Source organism: Abrus precatorius, unplaced genomic scaffold, assembly GCF_003935025.1.
Source record: "Abrus precatorius isolate BTA unplaced genomic scaffold, Abrus_2018 Scaffold9, whole genome shotgun sequence".
NCBI classification, from domain to species: Eukaryota; Viridiplantae; Streptophyta; class Magnoliopsida; order Fabales; family Fabaceae; genus Abrus; species Abrus precatorius.
Genome location: NW_020874439.1, coordinates 4885142 through 4912428, shown reverse-complemented (window position 1 = coordinate 4912428; position 27287 = coordinate 4885142). Strand labels below are relative to the sequence as shown.

General features: G+C 33.3%; 1 protein-coding gene across 3 annotated transcripts; it reads right to left on the bottom strand.

Annotated features, from left to right (window-relative positions):
* Positions 1–27287, bottom strand: LOC113849376 (putative disease resistance protein RGA3). 3 transcript variants are annotated; one of them, XM_027479250.1, is made up of 5 exons: positions 27166–27287; positions 23924–27085; positions 22220–22293; positions 1305–1381; positions 1–209 (listed from the first exon to the last, which is right to left on the bottom strand). In XM_027479250.1, exons 1-4 carry the CDS (start codon positions 27182–27184, stop codon positions 1364–1366), a joined length of 3273 nt encoding a protein of 1090 aa, XP_027335051.1. In that variant the 5' UTR covers positions 27185–27287; the 3' UTR covers positions 1–209; positions 1305–1363. The 3 variants fall into 3 exon arrangements, with proteins under 3 accessions (XP_027335051.1, XP_027335052.1, XP_027335053.1); XM_027479252.1 differs by lacking the exons at positions 1–209; positions 1305–1381 and having other exon boundaries at positions 22009–22293; positions 23908–27000; positions 27166–27216; XM_027479251.1 differs by lacking the exons at positions 1–209; positions 1305–1381 and having other exon boundaries at positions 21975–22293; positions 23908–27281.

Sequence of the window (27287 nt, the reverse complement as noted above, 5' to 3'; positions counted from 1 at the left end):
ATTCAAACTTCAAAATCTCATAAATTCATGAACAATAGTTCTCATAGCCCTAGCTATAGACTTAGTTACTCATGTTAAGGGAAATAACAAAAACAATCATAAACAAAGGCATAATCTAAAGAAATAGCAAACTAGAGTGTGAGATGAGTTCTGGCCTTCAAATACAATGCTCGAAGCTCTAAGTCTTGCCAAGAGAATACCAAAGATCCCTACAAGATAAAGATGAAAAGTGTATAAGAAAGAGAAGAAAGTGTGTAGAGAAGTGAAAAAAGTGTTTCAAGTGTGGAGCATAAGGTCTCTTTATATAGATTGTGCCTTGAGTTTCCAATTAGTTGAGCTTTATCTTTTCCAATTAGTTTTATCCACAATCAGAATTTTAACTGAAAATTGCTCCAAATCTTTATCTAAGTTTAAATTTTAAATTCAAAATTCAAACTTACATTCACATAGCACAACAAGGACTAAAAGTATCTAATTTTTCTCTAGAATATCTCCATAATGCACTAATAATAACTTTCAGCTAAACTGCAACAATTAATAATATAATTAGTGTAAATATATATAAAATAAGGTTTAAGTGTATAAATATAATAAGTCATAAAATATATCAAAATATGAACTTATCAACTCCTTTATACTTGAGACTTGCATGCCCTCAAGCAAAAATCGCAGCTAAAGAATAAAAGAACAATTTGAAACATATGATCAAAACAAGAAACCCGAAATAACAAATATACAAATGACACAACAGTAATATCGTTGAGTTCAAGTAATCAAAAGGCATTTAAAATTTTATATTTTCTATCTTCTTGCTCGATCATCAAACTGTGATAATGTTCTCTCTTTTAGTGTATAAGGACAAAAATAAAGAACGCTCAGTCCCTCTAAGAAGAAATATACTACCATAGGCTTAACGATAAACCAACTCTCCACTATGTCAATTGAATGCAATTAAAAATCATGAGGTCTTTTATAGGTTATAATAATTAAGGTGAGATAAAATGAAGGAAAAGGATAAATAAGGGGTTAACTTAATTAAAACAATCACAAATATCTCCTAGGTTTATAAATGAAGCTCTTGGAGTAATGATTTTTATATTTTCACTTTTTTTACTCCTCTTTTCTTTCATTCAAATGTAACCATTTTTTTCCTTTTTCTTTTTACTATTTTTTTTCTTTTTCAACTTACACACTTTTTTTTTTATAATTTTCACATAAAAGATATAGAGAATAATTTTTCTAACAATCAAAGTCAGTAAGAAATATAAACTCTCTAACTTTTATAAGTACATTCTTCATTATACCTTTGGGGTATATGATTGACCTATCTGTCAGTTGAAGTGACATGGAGGTCGGCTTAAGTTCATGCATTCCAAGCTTCCTGAAAACATAATAAGGCATAAGATTAATACTTACTCTTAAATTACATAAAGCCTTATTAATATTAGTTTTTTCAATTGTGTAAGGAATAGTAAAACTTCCTGGGTCTTTAAGGTTTATAGCAGAGCACTATATGGTGAACTTCACAGTTTCATGTACTCTCAACTTCCTCTTATTGGTTAAAATCTCCTTTATAAATTTAGCATATTTGGGCATTCTAGAGATGGCATCAATGAAAGGCATATTGATGTGCACTTTGCCTAATAGGTCTAAGAACTTGTGGAACTCTTTATCATAAGGAGGGTGACCCTTCAGCCGCGGTGGAAAAGGTATCTTAAGCTCATAGAGCCTTGGTTGAACAAGTGACTCTTCCTTCTTTTCTTTTTTAGGCTTTGCGCTTAAAGGACGATCTTGCTCATAGGGATGTACGATCGTGCTTTTATCATTGACATGAGCATGCGTGTATAAGCACGGTAGTGCTTCTATTGCAGCAGGGGCGTGCTCATCAATAAGCATGGGTGTACCTATAGAGTTAACATGGTAGTGCTTCTCAGCAAGCATAAGCGTGCATGTGCCTCTGTTCTGTGATTCTTGCAATTTCTTTTCGCATCTAAGGGTGATGACTTTGCATTGCTCTCTTGGATTATGTTTGAGCTGAGATAGTAGTGTTCCCAATGTTATTTGACTCAGAAGATAAGTAAGTTGTTAAAGTTGTGCTTTTATTTCAAATGTGTCAAAGCTTATTTTTGAGAATTTTTTGTTCATTGTTTGGGCTTGTTTCTCTATATGAAGGCCATGTGCTGTCATATACTCCAAGATTGGTCGTTCTTTTGCCATCTTTTTTTTTTTTTTGCATTCCTCCCTTAGCCTACGTGTTATTTTCTCGATTTCCAGGTCAAATAAAAAAACTGTAGAACACTTATAACCAGTGATCATATACTAATTTTTTTAAATATATATATATATATATATATATATTAAAAAATGAAAATAACTAAAATAAATAAAGAAATTTATTTATTTATTATTTTTATGAAAATAAACAAAACAAAAATAAAATAAAGCAAAACACGAATTAGTCAAATCAATTAAATTTGAGATTCCCTTAATATTGAAAAAGCAATCCCTAGCAATGGCGCCAAAAACTTGTTCGTGGGGTAAGTGTAAAGGGTTCTAAAATAAATTCTTGAAATATCGTCCCACAAGGATTGATTTTCAATTACTAAGAATTTCTTAATTCACTTGTTTGAGCCTAAAAGATGTGAAATTTAATAAGAACCATAATTTAATTATAAAATTAATCATAAAAGTAAATAATAATACACACGTCTTGGTTGAACTTATAAGGGAGGAACCTAGAGCGTATGAGTTTTCTCATTTAATCCTTTATGTTATTTTTCCATTTTAACTCTAAATTTAATTTCCTTGTGATTACTAATCATTCATACAAATACTATTAGTACCCAATGATCATGCAATACTAATATTCTTTTCTCTAAATTAATATCTCCAATGATCATGCAAGACATTAACTAAGGAAAGCATAAAACACCTATGGACTTGTTAATTTAATAACAATTGGAAGAGAAAGATTGGTTTGGCCACCTAATCCTTTGTCTCGTTTTATCCTATAGATTCATTAACTAATTGACGTACGATCGCCTAACGATATAATTAATTAGGATTATAATTATGCGTAATAGGATAAAAGCTAATCACGAATAGAAATCAAATATAGATTCAAACTTCAAAATCCCATAAATTTGTGAACAATAGTTCCCATAGCCTTAGTTATGGACTTAGTTACTCATGCTAAAGGAAAGAACTAAAACAATCATAAACAAAGCCATAATCAAAAGAAATAGTAAATTAAAGCGTAAGATGAGTTTCGAATCTTCAAATACGATCGCTCGAAGCTCTAAGTCCTGCCAAGAGAATACCAAAGATCCCGTACAAGAGAAACGAGATGAGAAGTGTATAAGAAAGGGAAGAAGGTGTGTAGAGAAGTGAAAAAGTGTTCCAAGTGTGGAGCATAAGGCCTCCTTATATAGACTATGCCTTGAGTTTTCAATTAGTTGAGCTCTATCTTTTCAAATCAATTTTATCCACAATCAGAATCTTAACTGAAAATTGCTTCAAATCTTTATCTAAGTTTAAATTTTAAATTCAAAATTCAAACTTAGATTCACATAACACAGCAAGCACTAAAAAATATCTAATTTTTCTCTAGAATATCTCCATAATGTACTAATAACAACTTCTAGCTAAACTGCAACAATTAATAACATAATTAATGTAAATATATATAAAATAAGGTTTAAGTGTATAAATATAAGTCATAAAATATATTAAAATATGAACTTATCAAGTGCAAACAGCAAAAACTAATAACTGTAGAAAGTTTTCCCAAGTGACATTGCCATATTGCTATTGACATTATTGTTATTCCTTCTAACTTTTCATGTTTCTTTCAGAAATCCTTCCTCAAGCAATTCATTTTATGGATCTGTGACAAAATTAGATTTTGTGACATTAATGTAATATCCCTACATTAATTTCATACTTGATATGAGTTGATAATGCATGTTGCTTGAAATTAGGAGAGTTTTAGATATGTGAGTTGCAGGATATTTCACTGTAGCGAGACGTGTTGGGCTGTAGCGAGAAATCAGCATCAAAATCAAGCATTATGATGCTCTCTTGTTGTAGCGAGGATGTTCTCGTTGTAGTGAGGATGCTCTCACTATAGGTAGAATGATAGACAGTAAAGTACAATTTTTTCTGGTTTTTTGGTTGTAGCGAGAGAAAGTCTCGCTGTAGTGAAAATTTCTCGCTGTAGCGAGAATGTCGCAAGTCTAGGGGTATTTAAGGGTTTCCAAGTTAGAAAACTTGGATTACAATCCAAGTTTCGAGCTCTCTCTTGTTCTCTTGACCCCTAACCCTCTCTTCTTAGAAAATCTCTCCAAAACCTCAACTTTCTTACAAATCCAAGCTTGGGAACTTCATCAATCAACTCCAAAAAAATCTTGGTCCTTTTCCTTAGAACCTTTCACAAAATCTCTTTCAAAACTTTGTCTCATGGTAAGGAGAGCTCTATATCTTGGGAACTGTTATATATATGAGTGAAAATGCTTCAAATGAGTATGTATTGAATGATAATATGTGATTGATGTATTTAGAACATGCTCTGTGATGTTTGAAAATATGTTTGGAATGATAGATGATGAGTACGTTTTATGTGAATCTGAGCATATGTATGATGTTTTGAGCCCGAGAGGAATAACCCTCGGCAACGAGAAAGTAATATATAATGAAATAATGAAATAGAAAGAGACATAGAAAGAGACATAGAAAGATGAGATATAAAAGAGAAAGAGAAAAAAAATCAAAATGAATACAAAAAGGACAAGTATAGGTACATTGGGAGCATGAAACATGGAGAAGACTGAAAAGTCTTAGGAAAATGAGAGTGGTGAATGCTCCTCTTGATTTGTGCACTATAAATGAGAGTAGGAGTGCCACAGGCCTCACACTCGTTTCTTGGCCTATACTCCTGATCACATTTTTGCTAAAAAGGGTCGGGTCGGCACACGTTGTATCCGTGTAGCTGTGGCTATCCAGCAACTATCTATGCTAAAGAAGACCTCAAGGGATCCCAGGGAGTTTAAGGACCCATGAGGGCTTAGCTATAGTCCTTAAAAAGCTTCCACCTAAGCTGAAGGACCCAGGGAGTTTTACTATTCCTTGCATAATTGAAAAAACTCATATTGATAAGGCTTTATGTGATTTAGGAGCAAGTATTAATCTTATGCCTTATTTTGTTTTTAGGAAGCTTGGAACGCATAAACCTAAGCCGACCTCCATGTCACTTCAGCTGGCAAATAGGTCGATCACATAGCCCAAAAGCATAATAGAGAATATACTTGTAAAAGTTGGGAAATTTATATTTCCTGCTGACTTTGTGGTACTTGACATGGAGGAAGATGATGATGTCCCCATCATACTAGGGATACCGTTCTTGGCCACTGCAAGGGCCATCATAGACATACAAGAAGGGAAGTTCACACTAAGACTAGATGATGAGAAAGTTGTATTTCAAGTTTTCAATTCTTTCAAGTACCCTTCTAGCCAAGAGTCCTGTTACTTTGTGAGCACTATGGATATTGCTTCTTCTCATTCAATTTATGTGAAGCATGGAGCCACAAGAAGAAGGCTAAGGAGGGAGTAATATAAGAAGAAGAAAAGATAAAAACTTAAACCATCGATTAATAAGTCTCCTAATTTAGAGCTTAAATTTTCTTCTCTTTGTTCTAATTCCCATCTTATGAATAAATTTTCTAACGTAATAGGTGTTGGGGAGGCAAAGCTGTTGGGGAGACAATTACATATCAAGGGAGTCACCTTTGAGACTCATGCCTTCTTCCCACCATGATTTAACAGGAACATCAGGCTCATGACATTAAACAAGCGCTCCCAGGAAGCAGCCTGTGTCTTTTATTTTATTTAAATTTTCTTTCTTTTGGTTTGTTTTAATTTTGCTATTGTTATTTTATTTTATTTTTACAATAAAGAGTAAGCATATTGAAAGATTGCAAGAACTAAGTTGATTGTTCCCGCATATACTTTTGAGCTCTGATCTGAAAGCACACCCGTACTCATCCCATACACGGTCGTGCATTCAGTCGCAGTTGTGAGAGAAGCTTTACATCATACACATGAGCGTGCTTAAGATTCAGTATGGTCGTGCTCCCTCACCCAAAGCCATCATACCAATAAATATCAGGGAACTTCTTTCCTTTTTTTCAATTGCCCTCTTTGCATGCTTTTAATTTGATTGCTTTCAAACATTGAGGACAATGTTTTGCTTTAAGTATGGAGGAGTAGTTCCTAATTATATTATTGTTATTGGATGTTCTTGAGTAAAATGTCTATGATATTTTTTGTGATAATTTAAAACTTTTTCCCTTATGGAACCCAATTTTTCCAGATAGAAGAGCATGTTGAGTGGTTATTATTGGCATTATACTTTCATTTAGAGACTAATAACTAGCTAACTTTCTTACTTGTATGCTCTACATTAAAATTTAACCCATAGATGTGGGTTTTAGGCCTTAAAACGGATTTATATCTTAATTTAATTAATTGTACCCCTATCATCATTGTTTTGTGTGATTATCTCCTTAGGATTTGTGCTCTAAAACTTGACTTGGAACCGACTTAAGACTTCTCTTTTTAATTGCATGTTTTCATGTGATTGAGGCATAATAGAATTTTTATGCTTGGCTTTTCGCATGTTTGAGATACAACTAGTTGTCCACTTTGAAATTTATTGATTTTCTTGGTCCCTTGCATTAAATTTATAGAATGTTTTGATTACCTTGAATTTATGAATGGAGTAATTGAGTTGTTGAATTGTTTGATAAATTCTCCTCTTTATCTCCCATTCAAAAAAAAAAGAAAAAAATATTAAGTATGAAAAAGAAAAAAAATATAGCCAAAAGAAAAAAGAAAAACGATTATATATAAATGAAAGGAGAGCGGAGTAAAGATATTGATTATATGTAAAATATAAAAATTACTCCAAGAACTTCATTTGTAAACTTAGGGAATGTTTATAATTTTTATAATTTATTACCCCTTTGTATATCCTCTTCCTTTCATTTATCTCACTTTAATTATTATAACCCTTGGCCACATTTTAACCTAAAAAAGACCTCATGACTTTTACTTGTATTTAATTTATTTAGTGGAGAGTCAGTTTATAGTCAAGCTTATGATAGTACACTTCTCTTTAGAAGAACTGAGTGATATCTCATTTTTGTCCCTTAGTAAGAGAGGAAAATAGAGTACCTTAGTTTGACGTTTGAGTAAAAAGTATGGAAATATAAGATTCTAATTGAGAATCCTTTTGATTGCTTACACTCAGTGATATTACTCTTGTTGCTCTCTTTATATCCTTTAACTCGGGTTCCTTGTGTGGTATTATGTTTCAAGTTATTCTGATATTCTCTTAACCAGCACTTTGCTTGAGGATAATCAAACAAATAAGGATGGGGAAGTTGATAGGTCTGTAATTAAGCCCTATTTTACAGCCTATATATATTCATATTTGACCTTTATTTTATTTAGAATTTACACTAATTTATATATTAACTATGTAGTTTTGTATAAAAATGCCGCAAGTGGACTTTGGGTGTGTTTTGGGACCAGATTGATATAAGATTAGAGTTTCGCAGTAGTCAGTACGCCCAGATCCTTTATACTTAAGGCCTTGTACAGCCATGCTCATCTATGAGAAGCCCAATTATGAAGAGGCTTAGTGGTTTTCAAACCCTATTAAAAGGGAAACCTAAAGCATCGTGGGGAACACCATTTTTTCATCCTGGCTTTTGCTCTTTAATACACCCTTTTACCTCGTCTCTCTTCTAGGGGATCTTTGGCATATTCTTGGCGAGACTTGGAGCTTCGAGCGATCTTGAAGACTGGGAACTCATCTCATTCTAGTTTGTTTTTCTCTATGGCTTTGTTTATGATTGTTTTAGTTCTTTTCTTTAGCATGAGTAACTAAGTCCATAGCTAGGGCCTAGGGCTATGGGAACTATCATTCATAAATTTTGGGATTTTGATGTTTGAATCTAGATTTGATTTCCGTTCGTGATTAGATTTTATCATATTGCACTTCTCTCTTAATCCTAAATAATTATATCGTCAGACGACCATATCTTGATCAATTAATAGATCTATAGGGTAAAACAAAACAAAGGATTAGGTGGACCAAACCAATCTTTCTCTTCTAATTGTTATTAAATTAACAAGTTCATAGGTTCCTTAAGCTTTCTCAAATTGATGTCATGTATGACCATTGGGGATGTTAATTTAGAGAAAAGAATATTAATATTACATGATCATTGGGTATTAATAGTATTCATATGAATGATTGGTAATCATAAGGAAATTGGATTTGGAGTTAAACAGAAAAATAACATAAAAAATTGAATGAGAAAACCCATATGCCCTAGGTTCCTCTCCGATAAGTTTAACCAAGACATGCATTGTATTCCTTGTTTTTAGTTTTATAATTGATTTTATAAATTCATATTTTACTTAATCTTGTATCTTTGAAGTTTAAACAATTGAATTAGGAAATTCTTAGTAATTGAAAATCAATCCTTATGGGACGATATTTCAGGAACTTAATTAAAGAACCATTTATTACTTCTTCGACAGGTACACTTGTCCTCCGAACAGTACTCTAGGTACTCTCAGGCCCTTAACTCACTGCCAACGTCCTCTGTATAGTTAAGAAGGACTTACGCAGCATAGATAGTCGTTGGTGAGCTAAACTACATATGGATACAACGTATGCGTTCACAGCTTTCCAAACAAAGGTATAGTTAGAAGTTCAATTGAGAAATGAGCGTGAGGCTTGTAAATGCTTCCCACTTTTACATTGTGTAAACATCAGTGAACTACATTTACCACTCTCATTCCCCCCATATTTCCGCAATCAACTCCACACCCTATACCCCTAATGTATCTTTGAACTATCCATATCATATCTCAATCGTGGCACATCATCTTATACTATTCTAATACATGTATTTCAAACAGATTAATCGATTTATTATAACATGTGTTATAATCTCACCCGTCGATATATTACAACACATATATCATAATCGCATTAATCGGTGTATTTGTAACACATGTACTAGTATTCCATTTTCTTTCCTTCACATATATCATTACTTTTTTTTTTTTCATATCGCATAATTTATTAGAAGTCATACTCATACACCTCTATTCACTATTATAATTTTCATCCCTTTTTCTCATCATTCAATTCATTAAAACATATTTAGTATTTCAAATATACCACCAAATTCTAATTCACATATTAATACATCTCTTCTTCCCAATATCCACTAAACTTCATTAAATTTATACAATCATCATACAATTCAGCACATTTACCATGTTCTATTATTTCATCACACATTTACCAGACAATAACATATTAGCACACATATGCCAGGGGTCAGACACCCTCAGACTCAGCCCAAATCGTGCAGTTTCATAATAATTCGCCAGAGGTCATATTCCCTCAATTTCAATAGAGTCTTCTAACCTAAAGTTCAGTATTCTCTGTCTTTTATTCCTTAACTCATATATATCCTAAACAACTTAGTCCTAACACTTCTTAATACTGTTCTAGCCCATAAATTTTGTTAAAAATTTGATTCCAGTGATTTTAAATAAAACCCAAAACCTTTCTTTATACTAAAAATCCATTTTTACCATATGATTTCATAAAAATTTATAGATTATTACTAAAATAGTTTAATCAGATTCTCATGGGGTCACTACGTATAGAAATAATACTAAAGCTCGAGAATACTCCTCTTACCTGAAAATAAGTCTGAGAACTAAATTCTTCGTAAACTCTAAGAGAAACTCCACACTTCAATCGGTAAAACTTTCCAAGAACTAGAGTCCTTTCTAAAAAAATAGAAATAGAAACTAGATTCGGACGTTGGAGCTCAAATCCAACAGAGATTCAGAAGTATTAAGGGCTTTCTCTAGGATAGGAGAGGCAGAGGACAGAGAGATCATAGAAAGAGAAGTGGTTTTGGTGAGAAATGAAATTTCTCAACGTAAAAACCCTTAAATACCCTTCAAACCTGCGCGATCTCGCTCAAGTTCTCGCTTGAGCAAGATCTTCCTTACTTGAGCGAGCTAATTAGACAATGATTTTTCTTGTATCCTCGCTTGAGCGAGAGGTATTCTTGTCTGAGCGAGGACAGTTCCAGAGAGTTTCAAATTTTTCTGCGAGAGGTATTCTTGCCTGAGCGAGCCCTATCTCGCTTGGGCGAGATGCTCCTCGCCTAGGCGAGCTCCCTTCTCTCCTAAGTGGGAAGATAGTTAAGGCAACTCTATCCTTTCTTGCTTGAGCGAGAATGCTTCAAAATGTCCAATCTAAAATATCTATCTTGCTTAAGCAAGACACATCTCGCCTGAGCAAGAAGTTCTGCACCACAACTCTTATTTTACTCAAAAGCAAGGGAATAAAAATGAGGGTGTTACAAAGTGCAAGCAGGAATTGTTGGTTGGGCACAAAAGGCAATGAAAAAGGGATTAAGAGGTGAGTCTGGCCAAGGAAGTTCTCATGCAAATGTTGGAATTCAGCTAGTAACAATGTTCAAAAAAGTTTCTGGCCTAGAAGACAATGTTATTGTCCCTAAAAATGATGGCTCCGAATGAGTGTGAATGGTGACTAAAATCAACACAACACGCAAATAATGTTTTACAACCATTATATTATATATACATTTGTAAATGTTAATTTCCTTAGTATCAAATAAGTACAAATGATGTTATTCTCACACTTTTCTTTACATTATTTATTTTTATTTCTCTTCGTTGTATTTTATATTATATCAAATTTAGTCACTTTTATGAGAAAAAAAAAATCAAGTCTTATTCATAATTAAATATGGACTATTCATATTTTAAGAGCTTATTAATATAATTTCATGGAACAGTGGTGATAGATTCTGCATTCAAATTTGTGTAATAAATTGGTTTGACTCGTTATTTTTCATAATTACAGCAAGTAATTTTCTTAAAATTAAGGTAAGAGAGCATTAAAATTTGAAAAGGCAGCTTATATTTGCATTGGATTGTTAAGATGTAATATAATTTTTGAAAGTTTGGTAATTTTTGTATTTTTATTTTTCATATAAATATACATCATGTGTTATTATGTGTATAATATACAGTTTGATAATATAAAATATGATAAATCATGTGTTATTATGTGTCATTTACTTCTTTTTTTTAAGTTTTAATATAAAATTTAATTCTTCAATAAATATCAATTAACCAATTATCCAATATGTTGATGAGTGAATTACGAGTTGAATTTAGACAAATTCGAGAAATATATTATATATATAGGAGATTCTTGGAATTTTTGTTTATTAAAACTAGCAAGAAAATAAAAGCATCCTGCTAGCTAATATTACTCTTTAAGTCTATGTTAATATTACTCTTTAAGTCAATTTAATTAATTAAATTAAAAAATTGTGTATGAGTATGCAATTTTATCAGGTGCTATTTAGTTTAGAAAATATATTTGCTTTTATTTTTAATTACAAAAATTATTTCTTAATTATAAAAATTTGTATAAGAAATCATAAAAATATTATTTTTAACTTTTTATCAAGTTTATAAATTAAATTAAATCGTTATTATGTCGCTATTCTAAGTTAAGGTTACCTCTTTAAGTCAATTTAATTAGTTAAATTGGAAATATGACATGGGAGTATGCAATTTTATAAGTGCTATTTAGTTTGAAAGGTGTTTTTTACTTTTATTTTTAATTATAAAAGAATTCTTTTTATTTTGTTTCTTAATTATAAAGATTTATAAAAAATGATAAAAATAAAAATACTTTTAATGTTGTTATAAATTTTTAAACAATATTTATTGTATCATTATATTCTTAGTATATATGTGAAGGTTGTCTCTTCAAGTCAATTCAATTAGTTAAATTACAGACACGACATATGAGTATCTAAATTTATAGGTATTGTTTAGTAGTGAAAAATATTTTCTTACTTTTATTTATATTTTTTATTACAAAAAATGTTATTTTATTATAAAGATTTATACAAGAAATAATAAAATAAAAAATTAATATAAAAAGATATAACAGTCCAAATCCTGATTAAGAAAAAAGTAAGGATGGAGAAGCAATGTCATCTATTGTCTTTACTTTGTCAAAAAATCAAAAGTTATACTTCAAATTTGTTATATAAAAATTGTTTTATTGTAATTTGTTATTTTCAACATGTGGTTGGGGATATCACCCTCAGTTTTGTGGGGATTTTTATTATAATTGTTATTGTTGTGTAATTTATTTTGAAGCTGCTAGAATATCTTTGATTTTCATCTTACTCCGTACAGAACTAACAGATCTATTTCTTACCGATCAATTTATTGACTATTGAGTTTGGGGCAACATGTTAGCTTTGAAATACCTATATCATAATGTAATTTTTGTGCAAATTTGTAATTGAATGACTAATAATAAAACTTTCTCATTAAAATATGATTTCCTTTAGCTTTTCTTTTTTTGTTCCCACTTATCTTTTGAGTAGGCATGATAGAACGAAGTCTATACTGACATTCTTCTTTTAATATAGCTATGATGAGGTGCATTCTTTGTGTCCTATTTATAAAATGACAAATTTGTAAGAAATAAAAAAAATAAAAAATCATAGATATGGCTACACTGAAAGTATGTGCTTAACTATTTGCAATTAGATGCCTTTCAACTTTCTAATAGAACCATCAAGATTCTTTTTAACAACATGACCCATTTGCACTCACTAGTTGGCTTACCAAGTGTAAGTAACTAGGTCCAAAAGCATCATTGTGTTCAAGAATGCTACGTGATTCAGGTTGCTACGAAGGGAATGATGTTTATGATGTTAACATAATGAATGAAGTCAGTACACCAAAATTGATGTTGATGATGTTCTTATTTAGAAAGTTTTTCTTCTCTGCATCACCCCTCGTATGACTTTTTTGTCGTGAAACTAATGATATGTTGTACATTTTCATTTGTTAAACACACTCTTTGAATAAAATTTTTTAGCCCATAAAAGCTTCACCCTAACTTTGGCCAGTAAACTGTAAAAGTAAGTAAATATGATAGAAGGTAAAAATTAATCCAAGTTGATATACATAAGGAATGTAAAGTGAAATAAGTGTAAATTTTATAAATCTTCTTATTATTTGTCACTCACTTTTCTCTATGTTAGTCAAATGCACGTTCTAGAATTATTCACTGCCCTGCATTCTTTGTGTAAAACACTACTAGGAACTTTGAATCATCTTCATGTTACTTGTATACATGTACTGAGAATATGCATCACATCTACCATTAAAGTTTATCAGTTAAAATTGTTGATTTTCTATAATTATGGACTGTTACTAACGAGGGGATTATGAGTTGCTATTGTTCTGTTTCAGTTTTATTTCAAAAATAATTTTTAGCAATTTTCAGTTATGACTTCTTTTGTATTTAAAGAATGTTAAAATCAATAAAGTTATGTGCTTCAGTCCAATTGAATCATTGTTCTTATTCTAACAATTAGTATCAAAGCTTGTTTTTTTGAGGGACTATGTGTGAGATTGAGGGCCTGCACCAAAATCAAAAAATGCAATATGAAACCTCTTTTCCAGTTGTTGCACCACCAATTTTCAATGGTGAGAATTATGAGATTTGGTCAATTAGAATGGTGTCCTATCTAGAAGCTGTAGATCTTTAGGAAGCTGTTGAGAAGGATTATGAAGTACCTCCATTATCAGACAACCCAAGAATAGATTAAAAACCATAAGGAGAAAAAGCAAAGAAAATCGAAGACAAAGACATACTTGTTTAATGTTGTATCACCAGAAATTTTCACCAGAATCATGACGCTTAAATCAACAAAGGAGATCTGGGATTTTCTCAAGTAAGAATACAAAAACAATGAGAAGATCAAAGGAATGAAAGTGCTGAATCTAATTACGGAGTTTGAGATGCAAAGAATGAAAGAATCAGAAATAGTGAAGGAGTATTCTGATAGACTTTTCTGCATAGTGAATCGAGTTAGATTACTCGATCAGGAATTTAAAGACTCCAAGATTGTTCAAAAGATTCTGGTCACTCTTCCGAAAAGGTTTGAGTCCACAATTTCTTCTTTGGAGAACTCTAGAGACATGACAACTATTACCTTGGCGGAGCTATTAGGTGCTTTACAAGCTCAAGAGCAAAGAAGACTCATGAGACAAGAAGGCACAATTGGAGGGGCTTTGCAAGCAAAGTTGCAACTCAACCAGAGAAAAAGGGGAAGAAGAAATGGAAGAAAGATAATGAAAATAGTAAGGCAGATTCAGGAGGCAAACCAAGCTATCTACCATGCTAGCATTGTGGAAAGAAAGGTCATGCTTCTTTCAAGTGCTGGAAGAGGCCAAATGTGAAGTGCAACAAATGCAACCAACTCGGTCATATCGCAAAATTTTGCAAATTTCAAGAGCAAAAAATGCAAGTTATTTGTGGCAACATATCCAACAACTTCTAATACAAGTGAGAGCTGGTTGATTGATAGTGGCTGCACCAATCATATGACGTATGATATTGAGCTTTTTAGCGAAATTAACAAGGATTTTGCCTCAAAAGTCAGAATTGGAAACAGTGAGTTTATTGATGTTAAAGGAAAAGGTTCTGTTGCAATTGAGACTAATCTAGGAACAAAAATTAGTCATGATGTTTTATATGTTCCTAAGGTTAATCAAAATCTGTTGAGTGTTGGACAATTGCTCGAGAAAGGGTACAAGTTGATCTTTAAGAACAAGACATGTTTGATTCAAACTACTGATGGAACGGATTTGTTCAAGATACAAATGAAAGGCAAAAGCTTTTCATTAGACTTGATGCAAATTCAAGAAGCTGCTGCTGTGAGCTCAATTTCTCTTACTGAAATTTAGCACAAAAGGTTAGGTCATTTCAACTATACAGCTGTGCGTTTGTTGGAGAAAAATAATATGGCAAAAGGTGTACCATCATTGGAGGAAACTATGACAAGTTGTGCAGCTTGTGAATTTGGAAAGCAAATTAGATTGCCATTCCCACAATCTACTTGGAGAGCAACAAGTAAATTGCAGCTGATTCATAGTGATATTGGAGGACCCTTAAGTGAATCATCATTGAATGGAAGTAAGTATTATATACTTTTCATTGATGATTTCTCTAGAATATGTTAGATTTACTTTATGAAGTTCAAGTCAGAAGTTGCTGGAATATTTTGAAAGTTTAAGAGCTGGTTAGAGAATCAAAGTGGGCTAAAGATTCAAATTCTAAGAATAGATAATAGGACTGAATATACATCAGAAAAGTTTAATTTGTTCTGTGAAGAGGCAAGAATTGAACATCAGCTTACTACTCCATATACTCCACAGCAAAATGGGGTTAGTGAGAGAAAAAAAAAGAACCGTGATAGAGATGACTCGCTGTTTGTTGTATGAGAAAAATCTTCCCAAGAAATTATGGGCTGAAGCTGCAAGTATTGTAGTTTTTTTGCTAAATAGATTACCTACAAAGCCTGTGAAAAGGAAAAACTCCATTCGAAGTGGTATGGATTTAAACCTTTGTTGTCTAATTTAAAAGTTTTTGGATGTGTATACTTTACTCACATACCACAGGTGAAACGTGATAAGCTTGATAAAAAGGCTGAGCCTGGTATATTTGTTAGCTATAGCAATACTACAAAGACTTACAAGATTTTTCAACCAAAGTCTAGAAAAATACGTGTAAGTAGGGATGTGCACTTTGAGGAGGAGCATGAATGGAATTGGGAAGAAGAAAAACTAAGTTTTCAAAAGGGTAAAAATTCTGAGATTTTTTCTGAAATACAATTTTAGAGAAAAGATATTTCATTATCAAAGAATGACGTAATTGATTATGAACCTGTTAAAGGTACACGATTACTTTCTGATATTTATGATAAATGTAATGATGAACCTGTTAGAGGTACCCAAAATGGGTGAATGAAAGGAAGGAGGAACTTAGTATGATTAAACAAAAATCAAACATGGTTGTTAGTTCCAAGGCCTCAACACAAGAATGTCATTAAAGTGAAGTGGGTATTTAGGACCAAATTGAATGCAAATGGTTCTATCAACAGGATAAGGCCCGATTGTTGGTAAAAGGCTATGCTCAATATATAGAGTTGATTTTTTAAAAACATTTGCTCTTGCAGCTCAACTTGACACTATTCGAATGCTTTTGGCCCTTGCTGCATAAAAGGGTTTGAAAGTGTTTCAATTAGATGTCAAATCAACATTTCTCAATGGTTTTTTGCAGGAGGAAATCTATGTTGAGAAACCGAAAGGATTTGTTATAAGAAGCCATGAAGATGTAACGCCCCGAAAATGTAATATTGTTTGAGTATATATATACATATATATTTACTATTTGTGGTATGATGACTGACTTGATGGTGATATGGATGTATGGATGTGTCTTAGTTTGATGGGAATGTGTGTGCAAATACAGATATATGTAAATGTATGTATACATGTGTGATTGGAATTTGGATTGAAAGAAATAGGTTAAGTTCTGATGCAGGGCATTCTCGCTGTAGCGAGATAATTCTTGTTGTAGTGAGAAGTCCCTGGGAGGAAGGCATGCGACTGTCGCCTTCTCGCTGTAGCGAGAAACGTCTCACTGTAGCGACAGAGCGTCAGTTTATGGTGCATTTCTGGGTGCAATCTTGCTGTAGCAAGAGGCTCTTGCTGTAGCGAGATTCTGCAGAAATCAGAGTGCATATTTGTCTGAGTTTTTTGGCTGTAATGACAGAGGGCGTCGTTGCAGCGAGGCACTTCTCGCTGCAGCGAGAGGAGTCGCTGTAGCGAGAGTGTTACGACCAGAGGAGTATTTGAAGGGTTAGGGTTTGAGGAGAGGGTTATTTTCACGATTTCTCTCTCTCTCTCCTTCGCGATTCTCTCTACCCAAACTCATTCCTACCAATTAAAAGCCCTCTAAGGACGTTTGGAAGCTAGATTGAAGGTGAGGGACATGTTTGGAGCTCTTAGACGTAAGTTCCGTGGCCAAGGTTTTGGTTTTTAGTCCCTCTCTCTTATCTCCGAGGTTCTCTCTGAGTTTCCATGAAATTTCTATGTGCTTTAGGGTCAAAAATCGTGTGGGGAGCCGTTTTTACCATTACTTTGGGTTGGATCTTCGTTTTGAGGTAAGAGGAGGACTTTACTCTAGTTATCTTTGTTAGAAATAGGTCTATTTGGTTGTTTCTGGCAATGAGATAAAAATGGAATGCGTAAATATGTGTATTGATGAATTGTACAAATTAGGTTGAGTCCGGATGTGTCTGACCTCCAGCACATTGTGTGAAATTGAGTGATGTGATTTGGATTGGTTGTCATTGGATGCAAGGAAATGATGTGTGTATGATAGAAATGTGATTGTGAATATGTTAAGCATGACGTGTGACGATTGTGATGAAATGGCTGGTTGTAATGTGGATGAAATGGTGTTGACATGCCCTTGATTGCTAAATGAATAATGTGAATAGTTAGAAATGAGTGTGGATGATATATTGAATGAATGATGATATGTTTGGGTGTTGAAACTATGAATGGTTTAGAGATATACTGGGGGTGTAGAAGATAGGGGTGGTAGAAGTACCTTGGGGAAAAGAGGGTAATGGTGACACCAACAGTGAGCGTGGGTGCACCACAGGCCACACATGTTGTATCCGTGGAGCAGGAGCTATTCGGGCGACCATCCATAGTATAACTAAGTAAGTCCCTGAGGTCGAGGGCATCAGGAATTTGTGATCACAGTGCCACGGTGAGCGTGGCTACGTGCAGTGAGCTCACGTGTGTTTGTGTAAATGTGTGGATTTGTAATTAGTGCAGTGAGCACACATATTGTAATTGAGAATTTGGATGCATGATGATCGTTGATGTATGCTCCGAATATGATTAGAATTTATGTATAATTGGTCAGGTGAGTCTAATGCTTGTCTGTGTATTTATACTAGTGTAAAGGACTCACCCTTACGTTTATCTTTCAGGTAACCAAGACGATCAGCACTGGGGCTCATGAAGGAAGGAAGGGTGAAACTGTTATAGGACTTATAAATTTATTCTGAAAATCTGATGTATATTTAAGTCCTGTAGCAAGTAATGATGCAAATTGTACTCTAATTTCTTATTTGAAATATTTTATGAAATTGTGCTTAAACAATAAAAACTTTATATGGCCTAAAGCAGGCTCCTAGGGCCTGGTATAGCAGAAATATCAATATTTGTTGAGTCTTGGTTTCACTAAGAGTCTTCGTGAATCAACACTTTATCTTAAGCAAATAGGAACTGATATTTTGATTTTATCGTTATATGTTGAAAGCAAATAGGAACTGATATTTTGATTTTATCGTTATATGTTGAAGACCTTTTGGTAACAGGTAATAATGTTGATTTCATCAATCAGCTCAAAAATGAAATGTTGAACAATTTTGAGATGACTGATCTTGGTCAAATGTCATATTTCTTAGGGATTGAAATTAAGCAAATAGATTCAGGAATTTTTATTTCTCAAAGAAAATATGCTACAGAAATCTTGAAGAAGTTTAATATGAGTAGATGCAAGTCTATAAGCACTCCTATGAATTAGAAAGAGAAGCTTAGCAAAGAAGATGGGTCTGGAAAAGTTGAAGAGACTGTTTACAGAAGTTTGATTGGATGTTTGATGTATCTCACATCTACTAAGCCTAACATTTTGCAAGCTATTAATGTTCTTTCTAGATTCTTACATTATGCTAGTGAAGAGCATTTTAGAGTAGCAAAAAGGGTGCTGAGATATGTAAGGGAAAGTGTTAACTATGATGTCATGTTCTAAAAATCAAGATTTTAATTTTCATGGTTTTTCAGATAGTGATTGAGCTGGCTCTGTTGATGACATGAAGAGCACCTCAGGTTATTGTTTTTCACTTGGTTCAGGAATTTTTTGCTAGAGTTCAAAGAAGTAGGAAATTATAACCCAATCCACTGCAGAAGCTAAGTTTATTGTAGCAGTTGCAATAGTTAATCAAGCTTTATAGATTAGGAAGATACTAATTGATTTACAGCTTAAACAAAAAGGAAGCACAAAGATTTATGTGGAAAATCAAGCTGCAATTTTGGTTTCCACCAACCTAGTTTTTCATGGAAAGACTAAGCACTTTAATTTTATGTTTTATTTTCTCAGAGAAGTTCAAGAAAAAGGAGGAGTTTTACTGCAACATTATGCCACGGAAGATCAATTGGCAAACATCTTTACAAAGCCATTTCCAAGAGCAAGGTTTGAAAGCTTAAGGGAGAAACTTAGAGTTTGTAGTTAATGATGCAAGGAGGAATGCTTAGAATATGCATCAGCATCTACCATTAAAGTTTATCAGTTACAATTGTTAGTTTTCTATAATTACGAACTGTTACTAACAAGAGAATTATGGACTGTTATTATTTTGTTTTAATTTTATTTCAAAAATAATTTTTTTTCAGTTATGACTTCTTTTGTATTTAAAGAATGTTAAAATCAATAAAATTGTGTGCTTCAATCCAATTGAATCATTGTTCTTATTCTAACAATATGGATTGCAGATTAATTCATAATAAAACTTGCAAATTATCTTGTACTTTCACATGGAAAAAGTTACTTTTACTTGAAAAGAGTTCAACAACAAATTGGCATCAAAGCAAAACCAAATGCGAACTTTCTTGCTTAGTCTTTCATCAATCAGGTTTTATACACACTTAAAACATCAATTTATTTTAAGTTTATGTTGCATGCTTCCCAAAATAAATCAAGTGCCTATTTTAATATATTATAAATGGTTTATGAAAGAGGATGGAACCACGGATACAAAGCAAATAAAAATTTGCTTTGGCTATAAAGATATGACGGTTTGGAAGTGATCAACTGCAAGGACAAGTCAATAATCCTAAGCACACACAGATCATGCGGTGACAAAAAAAATTAACCCAATAACTCAACCTAAACCAATCAGAAAATGGTCAGGTTGGTACTCTTCTAATTGTCATGATTAAAAAAAGAAAAAAGGAATGATTTTGGGCATGATTTTCTACTAAATCTTACTTGACCTGACAACTCCTAGGCACACACAAATCATGGCTAATTCATTTGACTAATTCATTTCAATGTGCATGTTCTGATGAGAATTGTAATGCCCTGAATTTTGGTAATATTAATTATTGTTATTTATATAAATATAAGTGCATATATACATATACGTGTGTTGATTTACTTGATAATGATGTTTATGTGTATTAAGTATATAGATGTGTGTATTGTGTGTATGCATGACTAGATATGCCTGAAATGGGCTAAGTGCCTAAGTGTAGGACGTGATACTGGGTTGTTCTCGCTACAACGAGAGGGCCCTGGAGGAAGGACTAAAACTGTCGCCTTCTTGCTGTAGCAAGAGACGTCTCGCTGTAGTGACAGAGCAACAGTTTGGGGTGCATTTCTGGGTACAGTCTCGCTGTAGCAAGAGGGTCTCGTTGTAGCGAGATTATGTAGAAACCAGAGTGCAGTTTTCTCTGGTTTTTTCGCTGTAGCGAGAGTGTGCGACCAGAAGAGGATTTAAAGGGGGTTAGGGTTCGGGGAGAGTTATTTCTCCCTCTCCCTTCGAAATTCCTTTGATCCTTTCGTTCCCAAAGCTTTATTCCACCGATTAATTGCCTCCAAAAGCCATTCGGGAGCTAGATTGAAGGTTAAATCTGTGTGGGGAACGCTTGGAGGTGAGTTTTAATATTTAGGGTTTCAGTTTTTCATCCCCTTTCCCTGTTTCTCGATTTCTTGGAGTTCTCATGGAGTTCTTCCATGTGTTTTAGGCCGAAATCTGTGTAGGGAGCACGTCTGTGGTCGAATCCGAGTGTGGGTCTTCAATCCAAGGTAAGGGGGGACTCTATCCTACTCTTTTGTGCATGAATTATTGTTATTTTGCTGAATATTATGTTGTGGTTAAGTTAGTGGGTAGGAAATTGCTGATAAATGTAGTGTGGGCCATGTGTCATGATATGTGAACATTGTGTGTGTGTGTTGACCCGAAGTTGATAAATGTGAATTGTATGTAAATATTGTGTGATAGAATGAGGGCATGTATGCCGAGTGTTGTGAATAGATATGGGCACTTGTGCCATATATTTGAATAAATATTTTGAAAATGTGGGCCCGAGGGCCGTGTAATGTGAATTGAATATAGGCTACGTGCCGTGTGCAAGCATGAATATTGTGTGTGTGAATGAAATGTATGTGAATGGGGTGTGTTAGCACCGTTGTAACGTGCTATAAATGGTTCAGCGATACACTGGGGGAGTGGTGGTGACACCAACTGTAGAACGGGTGCACCACGGGTCACACACTCTCTTCCTGACTAAACCTCTGACCACTACCTTTGCTGAGCGACCCATGACTACCCACGTAGTATCCGTGAGGCAGGAGTAACCAGCGACTATTCATAGTGGAAATTTGTGATCACAGTGCCACAGTGAGTGTGGCTGGCGTGCATATGCATGGGTTTATGTATTGTACTTATGGATGTGATAATGCTGCTTGTGATTGTGTCTGTTTAATATATTGGAAATGTTCTGGAGGTGAGACTCTACGTTGATTGTGTGTTTTTGAGTAGTGTAGAGTACTCACCCTTCCATTCATTTTTTAGGTAATCAAGACGATCAGCATCGGACTCAGTGAAGGGATGGATGGGTTACTATAGGACTTAGACTTTATTTTGAAAACATTATAATCGAACTAGTTCTGTAGCAGTTATTTGATATTAATTTGTAACTCTTCACTTATTTCAAAATTCTTTATGAAAATTTAGTAATCCGATTTGTGAAGTTATTATTTAATTTAAATTATAATTAAGGTGTTACAATAACTGTGTTGATTCTAGTCATATATTTTGTATTATAATGTATGTATGAACTGAATTATATGCTTATTTTCCTCTCATCTGTTCCAGCAATGTCTGTCTCATTCTATTGCAATGACGCTGACAGAAAGAGGTTTTATACCATATATGAGTGTCAGCAGAAGATAATTGAAGGTTTGGGTAGGGTTGATGAGTGGAAGATAGCTTGTGCCTTGAGACAAAGATTTGCATCACTTAAATCTTAGATGCATAAAAGCTAAAATGCATAAAACTTAACATCAATTGGAAAAGATGCAGGTTGATGTGTAGATACATCATTCTGAGCAGGTACATACCATTTGATCCTTTATAAGTCCACCATGCTTTGTGATTAAAGTAAATGCAGTTTCCATGTGTTGCAACCTTTGTCCTGTTATCACAATCTGTCAGTTGACTACATTAAAAACCACATTATCATAATCTGTCAGCTAAAGAAAAGATTGGCTACTCATCATTCCTGTGTTAAAGCAGTTATACTCATTTTCATACTTTTTTATTCATATATTGACAAGTGAATTATTTTAACTTTTTCTTAAATTTTAAATTAAGAATGTTAAATTCTCATATCTAGTATAAATACTTTCAAAAACTAATCCCAAATAACTAATATTTTTATAAATATATTTTTAAATGAATTTATGTATTTTTCAAATATCAACAAAAAATAATATGTTGATGGATTATTTTATAAAAAATTAAAATAGAAGAGAATCAGGTAAAATGCGTCAAAATAGTTATCGTTAATAAAAAAAATTATATAAATAAGAGATAAGTGATTTAGAACGTTAAATATTTTAATTAGATTTTGACATAAGTGTAATTAGAGAATAATAATCAATCATGTATTGTATAAAACGTTAAATATATTTTCATATGAAGAATAATTGAGAACTAACTCAAAATTGTAAAAAGATAAAAATAAGGCCAAAAAGAATAACAAGCTGAAACATTAAAAACTTGTGAAAATAGCAATGGACTTCTTGCGGTAAAGAATTATAATCATAGATCAAATTTAATGTAAAGTATATAATGATAAATAGTAAGACTAAAAACATCAATGCTAGATGTATGTTAGATAACATTGTACATATAAATTGAACATGTGAATTAAAACAATTACCAATTAAACAAATATTTTATTCCTTTGCAAAAGAAATTAGATATTATCTTCACACAAATTTCTTTTATCTATTATCTAAAAAAACTATGAAATTATAATATTTTAAAAATATGAGTCTAAGATAGACACAATTCAACTTGCATTGAGCAAGCACTAAGTCAATTTAAAAAAAAAAAAAAAAAACTGAATTCTTATGACTTTCTTTGAAAAGATGTTATCCCCGTTATAATAGTCAAGATAATGTATATCCAACCTCTATAAATGCACTCACATAGAAGAATTCAGCAAAGTTGTCCCATAAGCTCATATATCTCTAACCAACCAAATCATTAAACTATTCTTGAGAAGTGACAATTTACTTTAACAAAAGCAATAAAAAAAAAAAGAATTATTAACGTCTATTATTTTAACAAATATATTTAAAATTGTGTAATGAAAAATATGATAAACAAAACTTGAGCATGTAGACAAAAAATCAATTGATAAAATAACAAAATTTATTATCTTATTTCATAAATAAATAAATTTATTATACAAATTTTCTAATTATCTTTTTTCAATTTAATCTTATTAATATACTAAAATATTTATTTATCAAATTTATTAAATGATATAATATTTAAAACATATATTTTTTAATAATATCGGTGCAAATAAAAAAGAAACTTATTGGCATTAAATATATGACAGTTAAGACTCCGATATTGTTTCACAATTAAAAATTAATATTATTAGAATAATTTGTATTTATCTTTGAAACAAATGAACAATAATTCAAGAACTAGTTAAAAGTATTTTATTAGCAAAGCAAATACAGTACACGACTTAATGCTAAATAAATACGCATCAGAATCAGATTGGAACCTTTATCATCACTAACCAAGAAGGTTGATTTGTGGGATGTGTGCGATTTGGCGACTAACAACACTTGTCTCTGTTCGACATTCTTTAACTAAGAGGGAACAATTCTTCACTTCAAATATCTTTAAGTTGGTAAGACCACTCATTCCTTCGGGCAGCGATGCCAGATTTGGGCAATCCCACAATATGATGCGTTGAAGCGACGAGAGGTTGCAAATCCAATCTGGCAAAGCCTTTAGCTTTTTACACCTAAGTATGGCGATTCTTCGCAGAAGGCAGTTGGTGTCAACCTTAAACCCAGTTTCAAATTCCTCAAGTGTTTCACTTTCACACCATATAATTTGAAGAGACTCTAGAGAAGTCAGATTTTGCATCCAACCCTTTGGTAAATTCATAGGATCGGAAATCATCAATTCTTTGAGCATGGAAAGAGGAGCAGCAGAGGAAGATGAGTCAGCTGAACGTGTTGACTCTGTTATGTTCAGTGTTCCTATTAATGGTTCTGCACTGCATTTAAGCCATCCTAAATCCTTAGCGTTTGGAAAAGTTGGCATGCAAGTCAACAGTGGACAGTCTGAAACATTTAGTTGAGAAAGATGAGGAAATGAAAGAAAAGAGGAGAGATTATGTGAATCATTGATATCATCTCCCCGTCTCCGCCATCCCCTGAGCTTGGGACAATTATATAATTTGAGGCACTCCAAAGAGGGGAAGAAGGTTGCTGCAAAATCATCTTCGTTTAGATATATGTATTCCAATTCATCAAGAGAGTTCATCAGAAGTGACTTCAGGGACGGGAGGCGTTCCAACTGTGGGAGACAGCCACAATTACGAAGATAATAGAGACTAATCTCAACAACATTTGTGAGGAGAGAAAGCCAATCTGGGAAAAGCACGCCTGGATAAAACTTCACCTCCAATTGCTTAAGATTACGGTGGGGCTCAAGGTTTTCCAATAATTGCAAGCTGTCACTGTTAAGGATATCATCTTCCCACCCATGATCATCCGACCAAATCAGAGTCAAGGATTGAAGGAAATTTTTTTCTTTTAAATTTACGTGCTGTGATTCCAAGGAAACTTCTCTGACACGATTGAGATGCTCAATTCTTAATTTGCCTCTGAGGTTTAAGTCCTTCAGTTCATTTAGTGTGCCATATTTTCTTTCTCGGCTGTCTCCCACAACAAAGGTCGATAAGAATTGGAATGAGCATAATTTTCCCAACCCAACTGGCATCCCACCCATCATGGAGTGATATTCAGCAATATCAAGGCACCTCAAATTGACTAATTTTGTGACTACTTCCGAAAATGATTCTTCGTCGCACTTCCACAATTTTAATGTTTGTATGAAAACAAGATTGCTCATAGATTTGGGTAGACTTCTTCTTTGTAGCTTTAAATCAAGGTATCTTAAATGCTTCAAATGTTCAGTGGAATCAGAGAGATGATCCATCCTCAAGACACGTAAGTATTTGAACTTTGACAAATCTTCCAAGTCATCGTCCAAAATCAAAGTTCGCAGCCTGCTCGGATCTAATGATTTCAGCAAATGAATGGCATCGTATTTCAACGATACATGCATGGGTCTACCTTCAACTTTTTCTGCCTTACCATCCAAATAACAATAATCATTGCCAGCTACTAGCATCGCAAGATCATGCATTAAATCATGCATCTTAAAACTAATGATCTCACCGTACCTATCACTTGCTGCATCTTGGAAAAATGAGTTCATCAAAAACATCTTTACAAATTGAATACCGACATCCTCCATGTGCTGTTTTTCGGTTGAACATTTAAGGTAACCCTGTGCCATCCATAACTGAATCAATTCATCCTTTTGAATTATCCAATCCTTGGGGTACAAAGAGCAGTAAGCAAAACATTGTCTCATTTCTGGCGACAAGTTGTGGTAACTGAGTTTTAGAATTGGCATGATACTATCTTGCTCTTCACATAATTTCCAGAAGTCACCATGTAAAACATTCTCCCAATCACTTTCTTCATTTTGTCCTCGTAACAGGCCTCCCAAGGTTTTAACTGCCAATGGAACCCCTTTACATTTTCTGGCTATTTCTTTACCCACTGATTCTAGATTTCGATTCACTCCTTTGAAATCGTCCTCAAATGCAACGCTCTTCAACAAACTCCAAGATTCTTCATCAGTCAAACCTTCTAAACGATAGGAAGTGCAAGCAGACATTGCCTTTGCTACATTTTCACTTCGAGTTGTCACTAAAATCTTGCTATCTTGAGCGCCACACATCAAGTACTTTCTCAATTCAACCCATCTGTCATGTCTCTCATTCCAAATGTCATCCAGTACCAACAAATATTTCTTACCACTTATTTTTTCATGAAGTTTTCTTTGCAAGTTGCCTAATGATAGTTCAACTTGGTCGCCCGTGATTGATTCTAATATTTTCTTCAGAATAGTTTTCACATCAAAGTTATCAGATACACACACCCACATTTGCATTTCAAATAAATTCTGCACTTCCAAGTCATTATACACCAATTGAGCAAGAGTTGTCTTACCCAAGCCACCGAGGCCAACGATGGCAATCACAGAAACTTTTTGGTTTTCATTCGGATGTCTCAACAGACTAATAACCTCCCTTTTACTATCATCTCTCCCAATGATATCAGATTCTAACACGAAAGAACATGTTTCCCTCCATTCACTATTAGTTTGCTTAACCAGCACAGAACTTGGGCTTAAATTCAATTTATCCATGTCTTCTACTACATCGTTAAAACTTTCTCGTATTTCTTTAATTTTGTCAGGCATTTCACTGTACAAAGGAAATTGATTTGAAGATGAAATGGAAAGAAGTACCTTGTTTGCTTCTTTTCCTTCTGCTGCATCCCGTTTGTCTCTCCTAAACTCGATAGCAAGGTCATCTAAGAAGTCATCTGCAGCATGGAGTACTTCTTTGAAGTCAGATATCCAATTACGCACGCGAACTTGATCTTGTTTGTGGTCAGCATCAAGGAGCACATCATTGATAGATCCAATTGTCTTCTTAAGGGCTTCCAACTCTTCCATCACACCATACTGCTGTCCAAATTCAAGAAAATCTGGGGAAGCTAGCCTGTGAACAAGATTTGATGAAACAGCAAATGGCACTGACTCAAACTTAGCCATGAGTTTAAGAGAACGATGAAGAAGGGTTGATACTGATATTGAAAGAGAGGAATGCAATCAATGTGTGGAAACAGTGAGGAAAGAGCACAAATCTATATAATGAAATGAATACCGTAAATTAGGCCACTCATTGTTCACCCTTTTTCAAAAGTAAACCATAACTTTATCATATTCTTTTCCCTTTGTTACCAGTTTCAAAAGAGAGAGAAAAACTGTAGAAGGGTGTTTGATAGT

Bases quoted from the DNA above. Each gene is read 5' to 3' on its own strand.
- LOC113849376 (XM_027479250.1), bottom strand. The intron at 22,294-23,923 runs GTTAGTGATGAT...TTGTGATAACAG, and splicing joins CCCACAAATCAACCTTCTTG to GACAAAGGTTGCAACACATG.